Source organism: Vulpes vulpes, chromosome 10, assembly GCF_048418805.1.
Source record: "Vulpes vulpes isolate BD-2025 chromosome 10, VulVul3, whole genome shotgun sequence".
NCBI lineage: Eukaryota > Metazoa > Chordata > Mammalia > Carnivora > Canidae > Vulpes > Vulpes vulpes.
This window is the reverse complement of record NC_132789.1, coordinates 83,751,455-83,770,969: the sequence shown is the minus strand read 5'-3', so window position 1 is coordinate 83,770,969 and position 19,515 is coordinate 83,751,455. Positions and strand designations below refer to the sequence as shown.

The 19,515-nt window shown below is 37.7% G+C and overlaps 1 protein-coding gene across 2 annotated transcripts in view; it reads right to left on the bottom strand.

The window, feature by feature from the left end:
• ARHGAP10 (Rho GTPase activating protein 10) overlaps window positions 1-19,515 on the bottom strand; it is a 312,621-nt gene that overhangs the window by 170,494 nt on the left and 122,612 nt on the right. For both annotated transcript variants that reach the window (XM_072724789.1, XM_026018180.2), the window contains 4 exons: window positions 17,406-17,510; window positions 7,651-7,780; window positions 4,498-4,604; window positions 2,311-2,405 (listed from right to left, as the gene is read on the bottom strand). In XM_072724789.1, the coding sequence (XP_072580890.1) occupies window positions 2,311-2,405; window positions 4,498-4,604; window positions 7,651-7,780; window positions 17,406-17,510 (437 nt within the window). The remainder of the gene's footprint in view (window positions 1-2,310; window positions 2,406-4,497; window positions 4,605-7,650; window positions 7,781-17,405; window positions 17,511-19,515) is intronic.

Here is a 19,515-nt window from a genome sequence, read left to right as displayed (position 1 = left end):
CATTCTATATTCCAAGATCCAACTGGTCTCTAAATTTAGTTCTAAATATCTCCCTCAAATGGATCCCTTAGCTTCCACTCCCACTGCTACCAACACTAATCCAGGACCCTTTTCATCTACTCTTGCCATCTGCAGACCTTTCTCTACTCTGCCAGAGTGAGTTTTGAAAAATATAAATGTATTACCTACTACTTAACTTAAAGCCATGTAATGGATTAAATTGAGAAACCTCAATGTCAGGCCCTTGCTCCCCTTCTCAAGCCTTTCTCCTCCTCTTCTTGACTGCTCTAAAGTTGCTGGTATCTCTAGGGACCTCAAATGGGCCACATCCTCCCTTGACTCCAGGCCTTCACACATACCATTTTCTCTACCTGGAATAGGAGTCTCAATCCCAGCTGACTCCAAATAATCCATCAATCATCAACGAGATGTCAAATCCTCCATATGCCTTTCTTCAACCATCCATCTAGACTAGATGAGTGGTCCCCCTGTCATGATTTCCCAGAAAGCAGCTCTGGTGTCAGCAGACATAGATTAAAGATGTCTATAAGAAGAAGGAAACTGAAAAATAGGGATGCAGGCCCCTTACCCTACTTTAATATGGGAACTCTCTTTTTTATTGCTTCATATATGCATAAATGTAAAATTTTATTTGAGAAGAGGGTTTCCCTATAAAACCATTTAAAAACCACTTGAATAGATCACCTCTAAAGTTTTTCCCCATTCTCAGAGTCTATTTATAAAATGTTACCCTATATAGGTGAAAATAATTCCATGGTAATCCCTGGTCAATCTTTGTGAGGGGTGGACAGTGGTTACAATCATAATAAAGATCATCACTGACCAAGTGCATTTGGCATGATCAAGTCTAGCAAACCATATTAACCACATTAAGCACACTATCTGGTATACATCACTGCTGGCTCACCTTTGTCAATTATTTAGGGAATGTCACAACTACACGGCAATACTCAGACTTATGATGTAGTGACCAAGAGGCAGAATAGGCTCTAGAGGCAAAATGCAGTAGTTCAAATCTCAGCTCTCCCACTTTCCAACTATATTCCCTTGGAAAAATCACTTAAACTATTTATGGCCCAGATCCCCATCATAAAATGGGAAGGATAATACCTGCCTCACAGGATTAAATAAGATAAAGCACAGAAAAATTTAGAGCACCTAGCACTGTCTGACACTTAGGACTCAGTAGATACCCACTATAGGTAGACACACACAAATACTCAAGTTGTACTACACAGACTGAATCTCTTCTTAAGGTATCTGAACCAGTTCTCACTGGCCTAAAAGTTAGCCTCTTCTACAATGACATTCTCTGTCACCTTTTTCCAGTACTGGCAAAATGCTCGTTAAACTACTTTTCTCATGGTAGTGCCAAATTTATCATGACGCCTAATGGCACACTTCTAGGTATGTGGTCTTCAATTCATTTATTGTAAAGTAAAGCAAAGTAAAGCATAGCTTTTCCCTCTCAGCATCCATCCCATAGCCTTGGTTATATCATCTGAGGGAAGAGGAAGCATTAATTATTTTTGTATTTGTGGGTCCTGACCTGAAATGAACTTCTGTTACAAAAATCTCATGCTGTAAACTTTTGTTATATAACTGTGAAACAGCCTTATCTAAAGACCAGTATTGCCAAAACCAGAACTGGCAAGGAACCACCATACTGTCAGACAGTACAAAAGAAATATTCTACGAGTACCAAGATTTTCCTTAGTGTGACAGGAGAACCTAGAAATAAATGCCAGAGAAGTAGTAGTATTATCAGACGAACTTTTTTCTGTTTTTAACTTCCTCCTCTCTGGCAAAGAGTCTTTTATAATTACTGAAAGTCATACAACAAGGCAAAAGATAAGCAGTCTTTGAGTAAACAGCTTGCCTCCATCATACACAGAATACATACAGAAAATTCCCACACATGAAAACGAATATTGTTCTGTATTAACAACCCACCAGCTCTTGTCAGCTTTGTCACCTACTTCCTCATTTTCACTCATTATTCTTTCAATGCCACAATTAGGCCTATGTCAACAATGAAATGCTCCAAGGTAATTTTTTAATTACTCATTAGAAGGACTCCAAACTCCAGCCAAGATCAAGCTATTACTCTATAGCTAAACACAGAGACAAAGCCTAAACCGGTCAAAGTGAATACAAAGCCTGGAAATGTAACAAGATAACATTCTTTCAGGGCAAGGAAATCTCTTTTTCAAGTTTCAATTAACTTCCACTTTTTAAAATAATTTTTATAAGACTCTTTCATTAAGCGCAATAATTCTAATAACTTACCGGTCAGCAGCTTCTACATCAAAACAGAACCTTCTGTCAATGGAGTCAGTATGCCTCTTGGTACATTCTTTCAAAAAGAACACCTCTCCATCCCCCTGCAAACAATCATTTTAAATATTCTCAAAAACTACAATATAAGCATAGACACACCAAAGAACCCTATATTGGGGAGGGTGGGGCCAAGGTTCAAGATTTTAAGTCCCCTTATTTTATTCTCTTTCAAACAAGTTTGTTTAAACACTACTTACAATCTTTTTTAAAAAGATTTTATTTACAGCAGCCCTGGTGGCTCAGTGGTTTAGCACCGCCTTCGGCCCAGGGCATGATCCTGGAGACCTGGGATCGAGTCCCACATCAGGCTCCCTGCATGGAGCCTGCTTCTCCCTCTGCCAGTGTCTCCACCTCTCTCTCTCTTTGTGTCTTTCATGAATAAATAAATAAAATCTTTTTTAAAAAAAAGATTTTATTTATTTGTTTGAGAGAAAGAGAGAGAAAGCAGGAGCAGGGTGAGGGGCAAAAGGAGAAGCAGACTCCTCACTAATCAGAGAGCCTGATGCAGGGCGCCATCCCAGGACCCTGAGATCAAGACCTGAGCCAAAGGCCAATGCTTAACTGACTGAGGCACCCAGGCACCCCTATTTATAATCTTAATCATTTTTGTCATGCTCTTTTCCTTAAGGTTTTCTGGATCTTGCTTTGATTACAGTAACATTAAACCAGACCTCATAAGCACTAATTTTAAAAGGTAGATTAACAATATAGTTTCCACATGCCAGAACATGTTATTCTCTTATTGCACTCTTTTTGAACGAATAGTTTTGTTTAATTCATATTGTTATACCATATGTAAAAGGCAATATGTGACCTTCTTTACCTATAAAAACTTTAATTCCATATGAATCTACCTAAAAGGTATATCATAAGGCCCTAGAGTAGCTATTGTGATCATCGAAAGTTAGAACCAGTCAATCAATGTGGATTTTGTTTCTGGAGTGGGTCACCCTGAATTTATATTTACTTTATTTGTTTTAATACAGTACTATTTTACCTCACTAAACCATCCAAGGGAATTAGATGCAATGCAGGAACACGAGTTCTGAGTAAAGAACTATAAGAACTTTGAGTACCTACTTGTAGAACATTCTTATATTTACTAAAACAGGAGAATCTCCAAGTAATACTAAACAAACATTCAAACATGCCAATATTCAAAATGTCACAGTCATTATATTCCAAAATGTTTTTATTATGTGGTGGTTAAATAGAGAGACATCACTAAGCAGACACGTCTTAGCATTTGAGTTAGTCCTGACAGGAACCTCACCTGCAAATCTCATGCTCAATCTTATCCCCATCAGCCTTTAAGATTGATATCCTCCTCACTTACTCCTTTTTTCCATGGCCTTGATTTTCCATGTCTATTTTCATTATTATAAATCTATGTTTGTATTATAAGTTGCTTTAAATATTTTTCAGGAAGATGCAAAGTATATATAAATAGAAGTGAACTTGAGTTAATTCTGTATTCACCTAGGCAAAATCATGCCCATCCACCCAGCAAGCAATGACTTCCGCTTTTTTTTTAATGTGTTACCCATTATGTTCAATATTGGTGGAAGAGTTTTGCCTCCTCCAGACTACTGATTATTGCTATGAGCTACAGTTTCTATTTAAAACCCAAAGAGCGATCATCTTTCCTACACAGCCAATTCCTGAGATCTTCTTGCTATCATGTGTTGTTTTGCTATTTATTTCTGTGGGAGGAGTAGTTAACTAACTAGCAACTGCCTAAGTGAGAACTTTGTAAGTCTAAATGGAAACAGTAAAATTCATTACAGATTATCATGTATCATGTTTTCAGACTGTGAACACTTGTGCACATCAGATCCACTCAAATATCGATCTGACTGAGCACTGAGTTGTGAAAGCTCATTGTAGGGGTTCACTTTATCCTCCAATAATGGTGAAATAAAAGGATTCTAGTCCTGACCATTAAAATCCATACATACAATTCAAAAACCACAAGCATTGTTGTTTAGTGGCCTATTTAGAAATAAAAGAAAACAAAGACCTTAATCCTAAAACCAAAATATAATGTATTTATCATTAGTGAATAAAAACACCATTAAGATATCAGCCTCAAAAACTGCCTCACATAGAATACATAATATATAATCAAATACTTACAAGTTTTCCCCCAGATCTATGCTCAAATGGGATTATGTTGAACTTCTTGGCTGCTTTCCGATACATGCAGTAGTGTTTGACCCAACTGGAACCAAACGGAGCGGGCCCTTGAACAAGAAATAGCACTTTATGTTTTTCCTCATAAATAAGCAGATATGCAGAGTTTCAAAAATATTACTAAAGAGGAAAAGCCCAATAAGCAGCAACTAATACAGCTCAAGGAAACAAACCACCAACATTGTTGATTCCAATTTAAAAAAAAAAAAAAAAGTAGGCTCAGAGAGATCATTTCAGAGAAGATTCAATACTTTTCAGCAGCAAAGCAAGGAGTTGAAGACATACTTTTCAAATGGTTTGCTGGATTGCTATCTCACACCTAAAAAAAAATCTCTTAATTATGAGCTATATTTTTTATTTCCAGGTAGGAAGAGCTCACAAGGGTTTCAAGAATTCCATTCAATGTATATGATGGTTTTGGATTCAGTTCTGGCCTCTCAAAAACAACACGATCATAGAATCACAATGCTGAGAAAAAGCATCTAGTCTAGCAACTACGAGAGCATTAAGCCCACTATAGCACTTTGGTAGGCAGCTGCCCTTACTAATGATGGTAAAGCTGAACTTTAAAATGCAAGATGAAGAATAGAGAGGTGAGCTATTCACAGTGACCAGAACATTCTCAGAACTTCTTTTTACGGGGGATTCCTGGGTGGTTCCATGATTTAGCGTCTGCCTTTAGCCCAGGGCACGATCCTGGAGTCCCAGAATCGAGTCCTGTGTCAGGCTCCCGGCATGGAGCCTACTTCTTCCTCTGCCTGTGTCTCTGCCTCTCTCTCTCTCTCTATGTCTATCATGAATAAATAAATAAATGAATCTTTAAAAAAAGAAGAAGAAGAACTACTTTTTACTTCATATAAAGTCAGTATTGTCAGCACCAGAGCTATTAGAAGAGAATGGTCCACGTCAGGAGTACCTAGCAATCTAGTTTCATATGCCAGTAAAATCCAATCATAACAAAAGTTACTCCCAACAGAGGCTGACAATTTTGTCTTTTACCAAGACTTAAAAAAAGAAGAAGAAAAAGAAGAAGAAGGAGGAGGAGGAGGAGGAGGAGGAGAAGAAGAAGAAAGCAACTAGCATCTTTTATCACCATCATTTTACCTGTAAACAAACAAACAAACCTTCTATACCTAAAATTCAAGAAGGACAAGCTTAGGAGGGAGAAAAGGGCTCATTCAAAAGGATCCACCGAGCTTTAAGAAAAGCTTCTCACATTATCTTGGGGCCAGTGGGAGATGAAAGGTGTTACTAGACCACAGTAAATCTCAGCTCAGGCCACCAGGAGTGCGAAGACCAGAATTCAGGGACCACTGGTGTGTGTGTTATGAATAGCTAGCACTTGTATCCTATTCTATGGTTCAAAACATATTGTGCAGATATTTCATTCAACACTAAGAAAAAACTTTGAGGTGGGGGGATGGTGCATTACTATCTCTTCAGTTTAAGAAAACTTAAGCTTAGACCAAATGCCCAAGAAATGACAAAGCCTAACCTCAAGTTTGAGTTTCTGGTTCCAAATATCAAAGTCTTCCCACTCATTAAGCCACCATCCTTTCCCGGATCCCACCTGACCCAAATACATAGGCTTTTCACAGCCATCCATGCTCCAGATAATAGCCTAGAGAGCATGACATAGATGGACAATCCCAGCATTCAGGACCTGCGTGATCTAGAGGACATTATTTCTCTCCATTTTCTCAATGGTGCTTCCATTTTCTCAATGGTAAATGGGGTAATAATAGTACTATACACTTCAGAAGGTTTTTTAAAGGATTAAATGAGGCAAGGTGTATAAAAAGCTTAGCACAGTGTCTGGCATACAGTTAACAAGAGGAGAATTTTGCCACTACTGTTTTCATTCTATTTTTCCAACTACTTTCAGCCCAATTCCTTTCAAAGACAGTTAGTTGAGAAACAGTTATGAATCTATAAATTAAAGTTTCCTGTGATTTTCACTTGGGTGTATAATACAAAAATTCTATCCTTCCTATGTCTCTACCCTACATGTTAATTCAGTTCTTTCAAGTTCAATGAACAAACTGAGATGAAAAAGCTAAAGCATCGGAAAAATTCAGAGTTCTGCTTGCCATGTAACTCCTCCTCATGAGACATGAAGACTATGGTAGCCCAGACTGAATAAGGGCAAATGGAAATAGAACCACCATTCTGCCAACTGTATATGCATTAACTTCATTCTGAAGCACAGATATCCCACAGCTATTCCACAAGTACTCTCTCCGACTAAAGTAGTCAGTTTGAAAATCCTGTAAGTCAGCCACACTAATAAAAATTGTGAAGTGCCCTGACTACAGTCAAGGGTGGCAAGGCAGGAAAACAGTAAACACATAAACATTTCACATTCTCCTTTCTACTAAATAGTAACTCAGGTTCTACAGTTGATGAACTAAAGTTTAAGAGTTGAACAGTTAAAATAATAACAAATTGTCAAAAGTTTTAAAGAATCTTTAGGTACCTTAATTTTCAAAACCAGGACACTCTACACACCACGTATTCACTGAGTGCAATACTAAAAATTCTGATAGAAATTAGAATGCCACCTAGGAATATTTTTTATAGCCATCTGCAATCACCCTGATAATTTTAGCAAGAACAAATGATCTCAGATTGGCGTGGAAAGAAATGATATGAAGGAATAGGAGGAGTATGTGCCCTCCTGACGTTAACATGGGAAGGAGGGCTGTGGGAGGGGGAGGGTGTGCATATGTATATGAATGTGCATATGTGTGTGTGTAGGTGATAAGGATGGGAGGGATGAAGGGAAAGGAGGAAAAATACTTTGCCTCACTTTAAGCCTTACACCAAGTTCTGGCATCCTCATAAACAAGTTTTAGCAAAGTATGATGCAGAATTCCGAGGTGCATCTGGAAAGTAGGGTGCTCCCTGAGTTCCTAATTTCACTGGCCCCTCCCTAGAGCAGGAATGTGTTTTCCCCCACAATACAAAACTGACCTTCTAGGACAGGAGGGGGCAAAAGAAGTGGTAGAAATAATTATTCTGAAAATAGAGTAATTACAGTACGAGTTTTAAAATGACATTTCATTAGTCATTCATCACTGCTGGAGATCCTCTTACTTTTTTCCTGTACATACAGGTAGCCTTCTGCCGTGAACTGACTTGCTCGTTTGTGGTCCTTGGGGTTCTGTCTGATTTTGTTCATAAGCTCTTCCACTTCTGACCTCGTTCCTTCAAAACGATTTCGTGTCTGAAATAGATAATAAACACATCTAAGTTTTAAGTTCTCATATGAGTTTTTTCATGTCCATTTGTAAGTTTCTGGATAACTATAATTAAATTTGTAGGATTTTTCTATAAACTTCTTGAAATATACCCTCCTTTCCAGTTTGTCTCTTTAAGATTCCCGTTCAAAGAAAAAAAAATAGTGGTAAAATAGCTAATAGAAGAGTCTAAGCTTAGATAACTGGAGATTATTTACTCTCAAAGCTTTTGAACACCAAGAATGCTTGTGTTAATCAACATAAGAACTCCTACCTTGTCTCACAATAATACTAAATCTTAGATTTTAAAAAAAGTAGGTCATAAAATATCTGGGAAGTCTTTCTTTTGCACAAACCTGACTCAGTATTATTATACCAGCAGTATTAAGTACTCAGAACCTGAAAAACTTAATTCTTCTCTGCCAACTAATAATATAAGGTCATTTTGTGCAGGTCATGGCAATTGCACATGGAATGACATTTCTTCTCAGATAAAGAGAGGAGTAAGAATCTCATGTACAAATAATATCTTTGATACTGAAGAAACAAATTACATTTCTGAAACCCAGGAGACTTAGCATGCCAGTATCTCTGTCAAACTGCTACCCTGGAAACGTATATGTAAGGTAAAGTGACGAAATTACCAAGGCCAACATGATGAGTCAGCACCACCCAGCTTCTGGACATTTCTCTTATCCACACTCTAAAATAATTGTATTAACACCAAAAAACTGCTGATGTGAAATTGTGCAGAAGCGGAGATAAAAAAAATTTTATTGAAATCCCTCTCCTCTCCTCCCTACAATGAAAGGGGTTACCAAGGGTCTAGAACAGAAAAATGGTAGAATGTATACTTTTTTTTAGGGGAACGAGAGTCTGATAAATGTGGATTGCAAAGGGGAAAACTTAACTGCAGGAGCGTATTTTAAGCACAAGCTGAGAGTTAAAAAATTTATGTACTAAAACAAAATGCAGGATTGCAAGGAGGATGGAACTCATTTGTTAATAGCCAGTTCCCTCTTGCCTGCCTGTTTCTCATGCCTCCAGGATTTCTTGTCCCCATTTTAATACTGATTATAGTGATTTTATTTATTCACCTTTGTCACTTTGCTTAGATACCTCCCAACCCTCACGTCTTTCTGAATGTGTGTCTGTGTGTGTCTGTATAATAGTTTTACATACAAATACTTCAGAGATAGTGTGGGTTCAGTTCCAGGCCACTGCAATAAAATAAATATTGCAATTAAGCAAGTCAAATGAATTTTTGGGCTTCCTAGTGTACATAAAAGTTATGTCTGGGATCCCTGGGTGGCTCAGTGGTTTAGTGCCTGCCTTCAGCCCAGGGTGTGATCCTGGAGTCCTGGGATCGAGTCCCGCATCAGGCTCCCTACATGGAGCCTGCTTCTCCCTCTGCCTGTGTCTCTACACCCACCCCGTCTGTCTCTCATGAATAAATAAATAAAATCTTTTAAAAAAAAGTTACGTCTATACTATACTGTGGTCTATTAAAGGCACAATAGAATTATGTCTTAAAAATGTACATACTTCAAGAAATATTATATTGCTAAAAAAAATCCTAACATCATCTGAGCTTCCAGTCATAATCATTTTCTGGTAGAGGGTCTTGATTTGATGCTAGTGGCTGCTGACTGTTCAGGGTGGCTGCGGCAGCAACTTGAAATAAGACAACAATGATATCTGGTAGCATTTTACCTACAATAGAACTTCTTTCCAAACTGGACTCAATCTTCCCAAACCCTGCTGCTGTTTTATCAACTAAATTTATGGAATATTCTAACTTCTTTGTTGTCATTTTCACCAATCTTCGCAGCATCTTCACTAGGAGTAGTTTCCCTCTGAAGAAACCACTTTCTTTGCTCATGCATAAAAAGCAAGTCATCTATTCAAATTTTATCATGAGATTGCAGCAATTCAGGCCCAGCTTTAGTCTCCATGTCTAATTCTGGTTCTTTCGCTATCTCCACCCCATCTCCAATTATTTCCTCCACTGAAGTTTTGAACCCCTTCAAAGTCATACTTGAGAGCAGAATCAGCTCCTTCTGATCTCCTGCTTATGTTGATATTTTCACCTCTTCCCATGAATCACAAATGTTCTCAGTGGCATCTAGGTCTCAACAGGCCCAAAATATTCAGTAAACCATGCTGTATAGAGATATGCTGCCATCCAGGCTTTGTTGTTCTATTTACAGAGCACAGGTAAAGTAGATTTAGCCTAATTCTTAAGGGTCCTAAGATTTTTAGAATGGTAGATGAGCACTAGCTGCAACTTCAAGTCACTTCCTGTGTTAGCCCCTAACAAGAGAGTCAGCCTGTCCTTTGAAACCAGACATTATCCACATTGGAAATCTGCTCTGTACTGAGGCCACCTTCATGAATTAGCTGGGCCTTCTGGAGAACTTGCTGCAGCTTCTCCATCAGCATGTGCTACTTTATCTTACACTCTTCTTTTACGGAGACAGATTCTTCCTTAAACCTCATAAACCAACCTCTACCAGCTGCCAACTCTTCTTCTGGAGCTTTTCCACCTCTCTCAGCCTTCACAGAACTGAAGAGACTTAGGGCCTTGCTCTAGATTAGGCTTTGGCCTAAGGGAATATTGTGGCTGGTGTGATCTTCTATCCAGATCACTCAAACTCTGCTCATATTACCAATAAGGCTGTTTTGCTTTCTTATCATTCGTGTATTCACTGGAGTAGCACTTCTCATCTCCTTCAAGAACCTTTTCTTTGCACTCACAACTGTTGTGCAAAAGGCCTAGGTTTCAGCCTATCTGGATTTTGGTATGTCTTCCTCATTAAGCTTATTCATTTCTAGCTTTTGATTTACTGTGTGACTCTTATTCTCACATGACCACTTAGAGGCCATGATAGGGCTATTCACTGCCCTAATCTCAGTACCGCTGTGTCTCAGAGACTAGGGAGGCCCAAGGAGAGGGACAAAGATGGGGGTGTGGGATAGCTGGTCAGTGAAGCAGTCAAAACACACACAACATTTACCGATTAAGTTCACTATCACATATGGGCACAGTTTGTGGCACGCCGAAACAATTATGATAGTAACATGAAAGATCACTGATCACAATTGCAAATATAACAATAACAAAAAGTTTGAAATATCACAAGAATTACCAAAATGTGAGACGGAGTCGCAAAGTAAGTAACTGCTATTCTAAAAATAATACCAAGAGACTTCTGTGAGACATAGATTGCCATAAACCTTCAATTTGTAAAAAACACACTATCCATAAAACTCAAAAAAGCAAAGCACAATAGAACAAGGTATACGTGTACATATACACACACACATATATATATATGTGCATGCCCTGTATGTAGAGATGCCAGCAACGCACAGAACACATGCCTGCACACACAAATATATTCCTGTTAATCTAATGCCTTGTACTCAATACTCTCATTATTTATATTAATGCTCAAACTGTCCTATTTGAGCAGCAGGGGCCCCTTCTGGCTGAATCTGGTATCTTTTGACATGCCCCCTAATTCAGTAATCCCTTACTTTCTGGTATAAAAAGGAGTCCTGGGTTCATCTTATACTTTCTCTGTCCCAGTACTAGAATCAACCATTCTCCCTTAAAAAGCCCTTATTCCTTCTAGTGGAGTGTAGTATTTAGAAACCAAAACCTGAGCACAGTGTGTCACAGTTAAAGGGATGTCACTGCTTCTGAGTGTTCTTGGGAGACAGAAAAACCACATGGATGTATGTATATGTTCACATTCATATTTTTGAACACACATACATATACACTTCTATATCTCTCCATATTGAAAAATCCACATGTTCATACCAGTAAATCTGTTCCCAATCCAATACTTTCAGTTTCTTTCTAGCCTATCCCTTCCTGATTTTGAAGAATTATTGATTTATTTGAGAGAGACAGAGAGCAAGAGAGCACAAACAGGAGGAGGGGTAGAAGGATAGGAAGAGAGAGATCTCAAGCAGACTCCTCACTCAGCAGGGAGCCTGACACAGGGTTCAATCTCATAACCCTGAGACCATGGCCTAAGCTAAAATCAGGAGTCAGTCACCTAACCGAATGAGCCACCTGGGCACTCCTCCTTTCCCAATATCGTACATTTCTTCCCATATAGTGAGAAATATAGCTCCCGTTATTCTCAATCTATTTACTTATTCCTTCAAATTAATGCATCTGCTCAATGTAACCAACCTTCCAAATACTCAACCACCTCTTCTGCAGGCTACTTTTATACCCTCCCCACCCCAACCCCCACCATCACCCCTACTTTTTCTGCTGCAGACCCCTCCATGGAGTACCAACCACCTCCATGGAGTACCACCTGCCCTCACTGTCTAACTTCCTCAGATGTGTCTAACTCTGCACTGGGAAGGGAGGAGGAAGATTTTATCATTTTAGGTAAATTTTGAATACAAGTCAAAATGACGTATTTTTAAATTTGAACATTAATAGAATAGCTAGAGCCTAGCAATCTCTAATTCTAAATTCCAGGTGTATATTAAGATACCATCAACTAATAATAATGTTAGACTGTAAATGCTACAATAAGTGACCATTAGAGTGTTTACACTGTGGCTGACACTACTGAAAACATTTTTGGTGCTTTAATCCTCAAAATAACCTCTGAGATAGTATAGTGCCATCCATTACTAGTTTAAAAAAAAAAGGAAAGAAAAGGAAATTCCTTTCATTGCATGCTTTCCTAAATAAATTTCCAAATAAACCATTTTAAATTAAGCCTTACAAATTAAATATTTTATTGCATCACCTATTTGGAAGAAGGAGGATTCAATTCGGGGACTTAGCCAGAATTCAGACACATTTGAGTTTGTCTGGAAACCGGTGGGTCAGGATTATTAACACAGGCTCACTCTCATATTAAGGGAAAAAGGAAGAAGAGAGAGAGAAGGAGCTTTTCACAATGTCATAGCCAGAAATAAAGCTTTAAAGGCAGAGGGCAAAGGCTGATTCCAAGTACAGATAGCCAGTTTTCCCATCCTGGCCCCATGACGTCATTCAGAGAGAAAAGACAGGCAAAGTATAATAAAAAATATGAAAAAGGTTTCATAAAACAGCTGTAAAACATCAGGGTGGGCCCCATGCAGCCCTGCTTTAGTAACCTTGCAAAAATAATGTAACAGAAAAGGGGTAAGGCCCTAGACACCCACACGCACACACACACACACCCTCACTATAATCCCTATATTGCCCTTCAAGTGCCCCACACAGAGCAAGGTGGCAGGAAAAGGAATGGTAGGCAACGGACCCCAGGTGAATAGATGGTAAGTCTAAATCCTGTATCAGGTACTTTCCATGGGGATGAGGGAAACGCAATTTAGAACTGTTGAGAGGTGGAGGTGAACTGAGGGCCTCAATCTGAGTTCTTACCATTAAAGAGACTCCCATGTCACCCACATGTAGCTAAGGTCTGGGCAAGCAGATGGCCCTATCAAGATGTTCTCCAGCTGCTATATTTACTGACCCCAGACACACCGTAGATGACCCACTTATATCCCAGCACAGAATCTGAAACCAACACCATGGTCCTCTGGAGGGAGTCTGCCCAACTTCCCATCCTGGTCCTGATCTTAAAGCAGTATGACAACAAGAAGTTACTCTCCTCATTGACCTCATCTGTAAAATAGGAATAAAAAATCTACATCATACGACTTTTATGAAAACTACATGTGCATAATCCAAATAAAGCAAACAAGTAATACCTGACAAATGATAAGAAAATAAATTTAGGTGACATTACCACTACAACTACTATGACAATTAAGTCACTGAAAAGTCGCAGTCATTCCGTATCAAAGGATAAAGGAAAGCCTTCAATACCAAACTAATAGCTTATTGTCTTAAATCTGATTGGAAGAGAAAGTATATTTTTAAATTTTTTTTCAGAATATAAAAACTAACCCACAACATTATAAAACAGAAAGAGGGAAAAAGTACAGTCTTGTTTTGGGGGCAGAAGGAAAAGGTTTATTTTTTTTTTTTAAGATTTTATTTATTTACTTATGAGAGACACGGAGAGAGATTGGCAGAGACACAGGCAGAGGGAGAAGCAGGCTCCATGCAGGGAGCCCAACGTGGGACTCGATCCCGGGACCACGGGATCATGCCCTGAGCTGAAGGCAGACGCTCAACCACTTAGCCACCCAGGCGTCCCAGGAAAAGGTTTAAAAGTGATGAAAAGTGACATTAAATCTATACCTCATAAATAAGGACTTATGCATTTTTACACAATCATTTCCAATCCCTTAAAAAAAAACATAGTTTATTGTTTTAGTGTTCTACTTTTCTCACAACACTGTAACAAAAATATTTGGGCATATTCTTAAAATTTTAACTATTCTTAAGATTTTCTGGGGATTCTTCATGAATTCTAAGATTTCTCACATTATATTTCCTTCTAGGAAGAATTCTATTCTAGTCTCTCTTTCCCCACATTTCTCTGGGGATAAAGATAACAAAAGTTTAAATTTAGTTTTTTAAAATATCCTTCAATTTTGAAGCAATTTATATTTTTCTTGAAAATCTATTTTCTAAAAGCCATCTTGCTCTGTTTTCCTTTCCATGCATTACTCTGGATTATGGAAAGTAGATGAGGAATAAATTGCTTTCAAAAAAATAAAAGAGGTGTTACCATTTTTACAACAAAAAAGGTGAAACCAGATGGAGAAAAATAGGTTGTTTTTATTTTTAAATAACTTTTACCTTTTTTCTGATTACAAAATGATCTTGCTGGGATTTTTACTACAAATACTTAAAAGCTGACCAAAATTATCCATAGCATTATAGTACACAGATAGTTAACGCTAAGATTTGGTTTTAATATTTGGGTCTATTTCCTTAAATATATAAATATACATCACATAAAAATAACACATAACTGGGATTTTTGTAATTTGTAGCTTTACATAGCCAGAATTTTCCCTTATAAAAGCTGATATCAGGGAATTAGAGAAATGGCCAATAAATGAGCAAGGTACAGCAACACTCAGGTACAGCAGGTACCACAGAGTAAGTGGCATGTGTTTCAAAGGTGCTGGCATTTTTTGAAGGGAAAAGAATTAGCTAAGAGCAAAAAGGAACAGCAAAGACACCTTGATCAGGCGTTCTCAAAACTGCAGATGGGTGGAAAGAGGAGGTTCTGGAGCAGCCTCAGAAACAACAAAATGAAGAGATGAATATTTAGAGAAGAGATTTTAGGGCAGTTTACTGGTGACAATCCTTGAGTTCCATAGGATACAGAAAAATTTTCCACCAACTGTTCTTTGCCCATTTTTCTATGGGAAATGACTCTTATTAGCAAAAGCATAGGTTAACTTCTGAATGCAGTAAGGATATTAACCAAGTTACTTTATGGACCATTTTAAGCGATAGCTTGTTTTTAGGTTTTGCTTATAATATTTCATGACTGAGCACTGCTCATTTACATTGAAATATTTAATCTCTCGGAATCATTTGGGTGTATATACGGTAACTATATCCCTTTTATCACACAGGTATGTTACAAAAGCACTTCCATCCACAAGCAAGCTATGCAGGGATTGTTTCGCTTAAGCTCCCAGGAGACTCTGATGAATCCCTACCCTCACCCCAAACACCGAGGCACAGCCAGCTTCACAGGCACATAGCCTGCACAACCACAAAGGACCTTGTGCTCAAAAGGTCATGCACTTGGTTTAATGCTCTACTGTCATGGTATTGAAATTCTTCATATTTAAATAAGGGCCCTGCCTCTCCATCTTACACTGACCCCACAAATTATGGAACCAGTTCTGCCTGAAAGTTCTCATCCAGGCCAGCTCTGCAGTTGACAGATGATATCCAGACAGAAGTAAATTTCCACAAGTTATACAGCCAGTTGGTAGAGGAAAAAATCAAGAGTATAATTAATCTTCTAAACTAACTATATAGTGTTCTTTTTACAAACCTGTTCTGCCATCTGCAAAAGTATTCTAAAAAATCACAGCAACATTAGACTATTGCACTACCTACAGAGACACTTTTAAAATTAGAACAAATCTATACATATACAAACATTAATATTTTTTAAAAATTGTTACATTATAGTCACTGGTAGTAGGATGTGTGAGTGGGGATAGTTACTCTTTTAGTTATTTAAACCAGCTCAACATCCAAATAACCTACAAATACAAATTGACACTTGAATCACCGAGAGAGAGAGAGAGAGAGAGAGAGAGAGAGATTTCATTACCTACATTCCCAAATGTAGGGAACTATACAACAAATGGAGAAATAAAATCTACACAAAAACCATTTCTCCTCAACCTCTAAGATGATATCAAATTGAAAGTCAGGCAGCCAACAGCACAGAGTCCCATCCTTTGTACTTCTTTCAGTATGAGCTAGAATGCATTTGTCTCAAAACTCACTCACTCTTTTTCTAATAAGGCCTAAAATTATACTAAACATAAAAAGAGTTTCAATGAGTATACTTCCAAAGTCAACTTAAGGGTTGAGAGGAAAAACATCCATCACCTTCTGATCAAAATCATCTACATTACACTGTTTAATAAAGCTCTCCTAAATCTCTTTATCCAAGACCTCTTTGAAAGCATAATTTTCCAGGAAAATAATATAGACCCACAGCAACTGTGAAATTAATACATTAATAAGTATGCATAAACACAGGGAAGAAACTCCTCTTGAACCATAAGCCTAGCTGGGATTAAAAATCAAGTAAGACTTTTAGGTAAAATGTAAAATAAATTGAGGTTAAAATCAAAATGCCTTAAATCTAAAGCAGAGTGTTCTTTTGTTTGTTCTCTACATGAAAACTGAAAGTCATGTGACAAAGTCTCTCCTCACAACCATCCCTACAAGTGCAGCATATGTCCCAGTTAACACTGCTATAGGACATATAAAAGTTACTAAGAGTATATCCTAAAAGTTCTCATCATGAGAAAAAACATTTTCTGTAACTATATGCAGTGACAGACATTAACTAAACTTACTGCAGTAATCATTTTGCACTATGTGTGTCAAGTCAATACGCCGTACAGCTCAAACTCCTACAGGACTGCGTATCAATTAAATCTCAATAAAACTGGAAAAAATAATAAAAATAAATCATGTGACTCTTGATTAGAAACATATACCTAGTGACTTTTCTGAAAGAAAAATAATTTCTTAAAACAAATTCGTCATCCAAAAAAAAGAGCCACCAGGTGGCAGAGTTCCCGAGCCTCACCTAATTGAAGAGCAGTTTGTTACACTGAGAACCGACCAGAAGGTGGCAACGTAGCCTCAGTTTCTCAACAACAACAGCTCAGCCACATCTCAGTTTAAGCCTTTTCTTTTATTCTTTTTTCTTTTTTTTTAAGGAGGGGGATGGAGAGGGGGAGAGGGGCAGAGGGGCAGAGGGAGGAACAGATTCCCCGCTGAGCAGAGAGCCCGACCTGGGGCTCCATCCCAGGACCCTGAGATCATGACCTGAGCTGAAGGCAGATGCTTAACCAACTGAGCCACCCAGGCACCCCCGGTTTAAGGCTTTTTATATAACAAAATGAAAATACACATCTCAAACATCTTCTTATATCAGAAAGCTTTCATTTCCTTACATTCTGAATGTTGATCTGTAGTTCCATTTTGTAGTGATTGAAGTCTTTGGCAAGTTCATGGCCCTGATGATAGAAAGTAAACATTCCCTGAAAAAACGACAGCATCTAAGACAAAGGGGGAAAAAATGACATTAGCATACACACACACAAAAAAAAAAAAAGTTGGAGGAAAAAAAGAATAAAAACAGCTATGTATTCCCCCCATCCCATCCCATCCTATTGTGATTCTACTGAAGTAAAATAATTAAAAGTCATCAGAATTTAACTAAATCTAACTACATATTATTTATTAATTTGTCCTTTTACAAGATGAAAGGTTTGTGATTTTTTCCTTAAATATCAGAGCCATTAAATAGCTCTTAAAGTACACTACACTGGAGAAATGGAATTCTACATCACCTATTTGTTCTTTTTATAGTCAAGAGAATCTCTATATTCATTTATTATTGAAATCTTATCACCATAGGTCGACAGAATCTATAATGAAAGTGAAATGACATAATCAAAGAGCTAATGGCTCTCTCCAATGGCGCCCAACACAGTACAATTTCTCTCTTTTGTCTACGGATGTTCAGTGACTGGGGCAGAGACGGGCTGAGACAGGGTGAAAATTAGCTCTGAATTCTTGGGACGCTTGGGTGGCTCAGCAATTGAGCACCTGCTTTCAGCCCAGGGCATGATGCTGGAGTCCCGACTGAATCCCACATCGGGATCCCCACAAGAAGCCTGCTTCTCCCTCTGCCTATGTCTCAACCTGCCCCTCTTGATTACAGGGCACCTACTTCTGCCCAACATGTGAATAAATTTAAAGTGAGTAAAAGTGATTTGGGGTAGGAATTATGGAAACCCTGAAATTCATTTTCTTTATGTCAACATAGCTTAATGATTAGGAATCTGGGATTCTAACATCAAGTGGCCAGCAGGGGTCAATCCCCAACTTCAGCTATGTTACGAGACCTTGGACAAATTACTGAAACTTTCTGTATTTCTATTTCCTTATTTGCTAAGTGGGATACTAAAAATACCTCCTTATGGAGTTAGTGTGTGGAATAAACACATGAGCATGGTGAAATATTAAAACAATGACTTGAACAATGAGCATTGTAAATACTCAGTAAATGCAGGTCATTATGAGTATTTCACATAAAAGAAAGCTTTATGGAGATGAATTTTTCTCTAATTGTTTAAATTAGGTTAATTCTATCACTCTAAGTAGACCATTGCTTCCTTGAATGCCGATTTTAATTTAATCATTACTTGGGTATTTTTTTTGTTTCTCAAAATCACAAATAGAATGGATAATGGTATGGGATAAATTCTATCTCAGTAAAACTGTTTTCTTAAGAAAGCACATGATAAAACACCTACATTAAAATTAATCTTGAGAATCATGAATTCCAGTATTTCTTGGTTTTTTTCACTGAAACCCACAGTATAAATTATCCTTTACATATATTCACGTGTCTGTATGTTTTATATATATATGCACCTATATATGTGTGTGTATTTATGTATATATAATATATTTTATATTTATATATTTATATAATATATAATTATATATTATATATAATAATATATAATAATATCTTTATATAAAATATATAAAGAACTAAAACTGTTAGAATACATCTATATAAACACCAACACAAATCACAGGTCTCTAAAATAAGTTTAAAGAACTGCCAGAGTAACTCACAAAATAGTTTCAAATGCTCCACATGCTGGTTCTTAACTTTGGTGGCCATAAGCACTGAGTTGCGTTAGAAATAATTTGTTACAAATAATTGTTCAAAGTATCAAAATTTGGATTGGTATACTTGCTGCAGAACAAACTCAAGTAGAGGTAAGATTATCTATCAACAGTACCACTGTCTCTCCCATCCTAACATTTCTTTCACAGGGGTTTTCCTTAAAGAGTGGGCCTACAATAGGGTGGCAGAAATTGCACGTGATTGTGGAGTGCTTGAGAAATACTATTCGCTACATGTTGCTGTGCAAGGAAGGCTGAGAACCACTAATTTGTAAGTGATTCCTTGACTTCGTGGTGATGTGTCCACCCTTTACAATTTACGATGCCTTGTGTTTCACATGTATGCACCATGGCCCC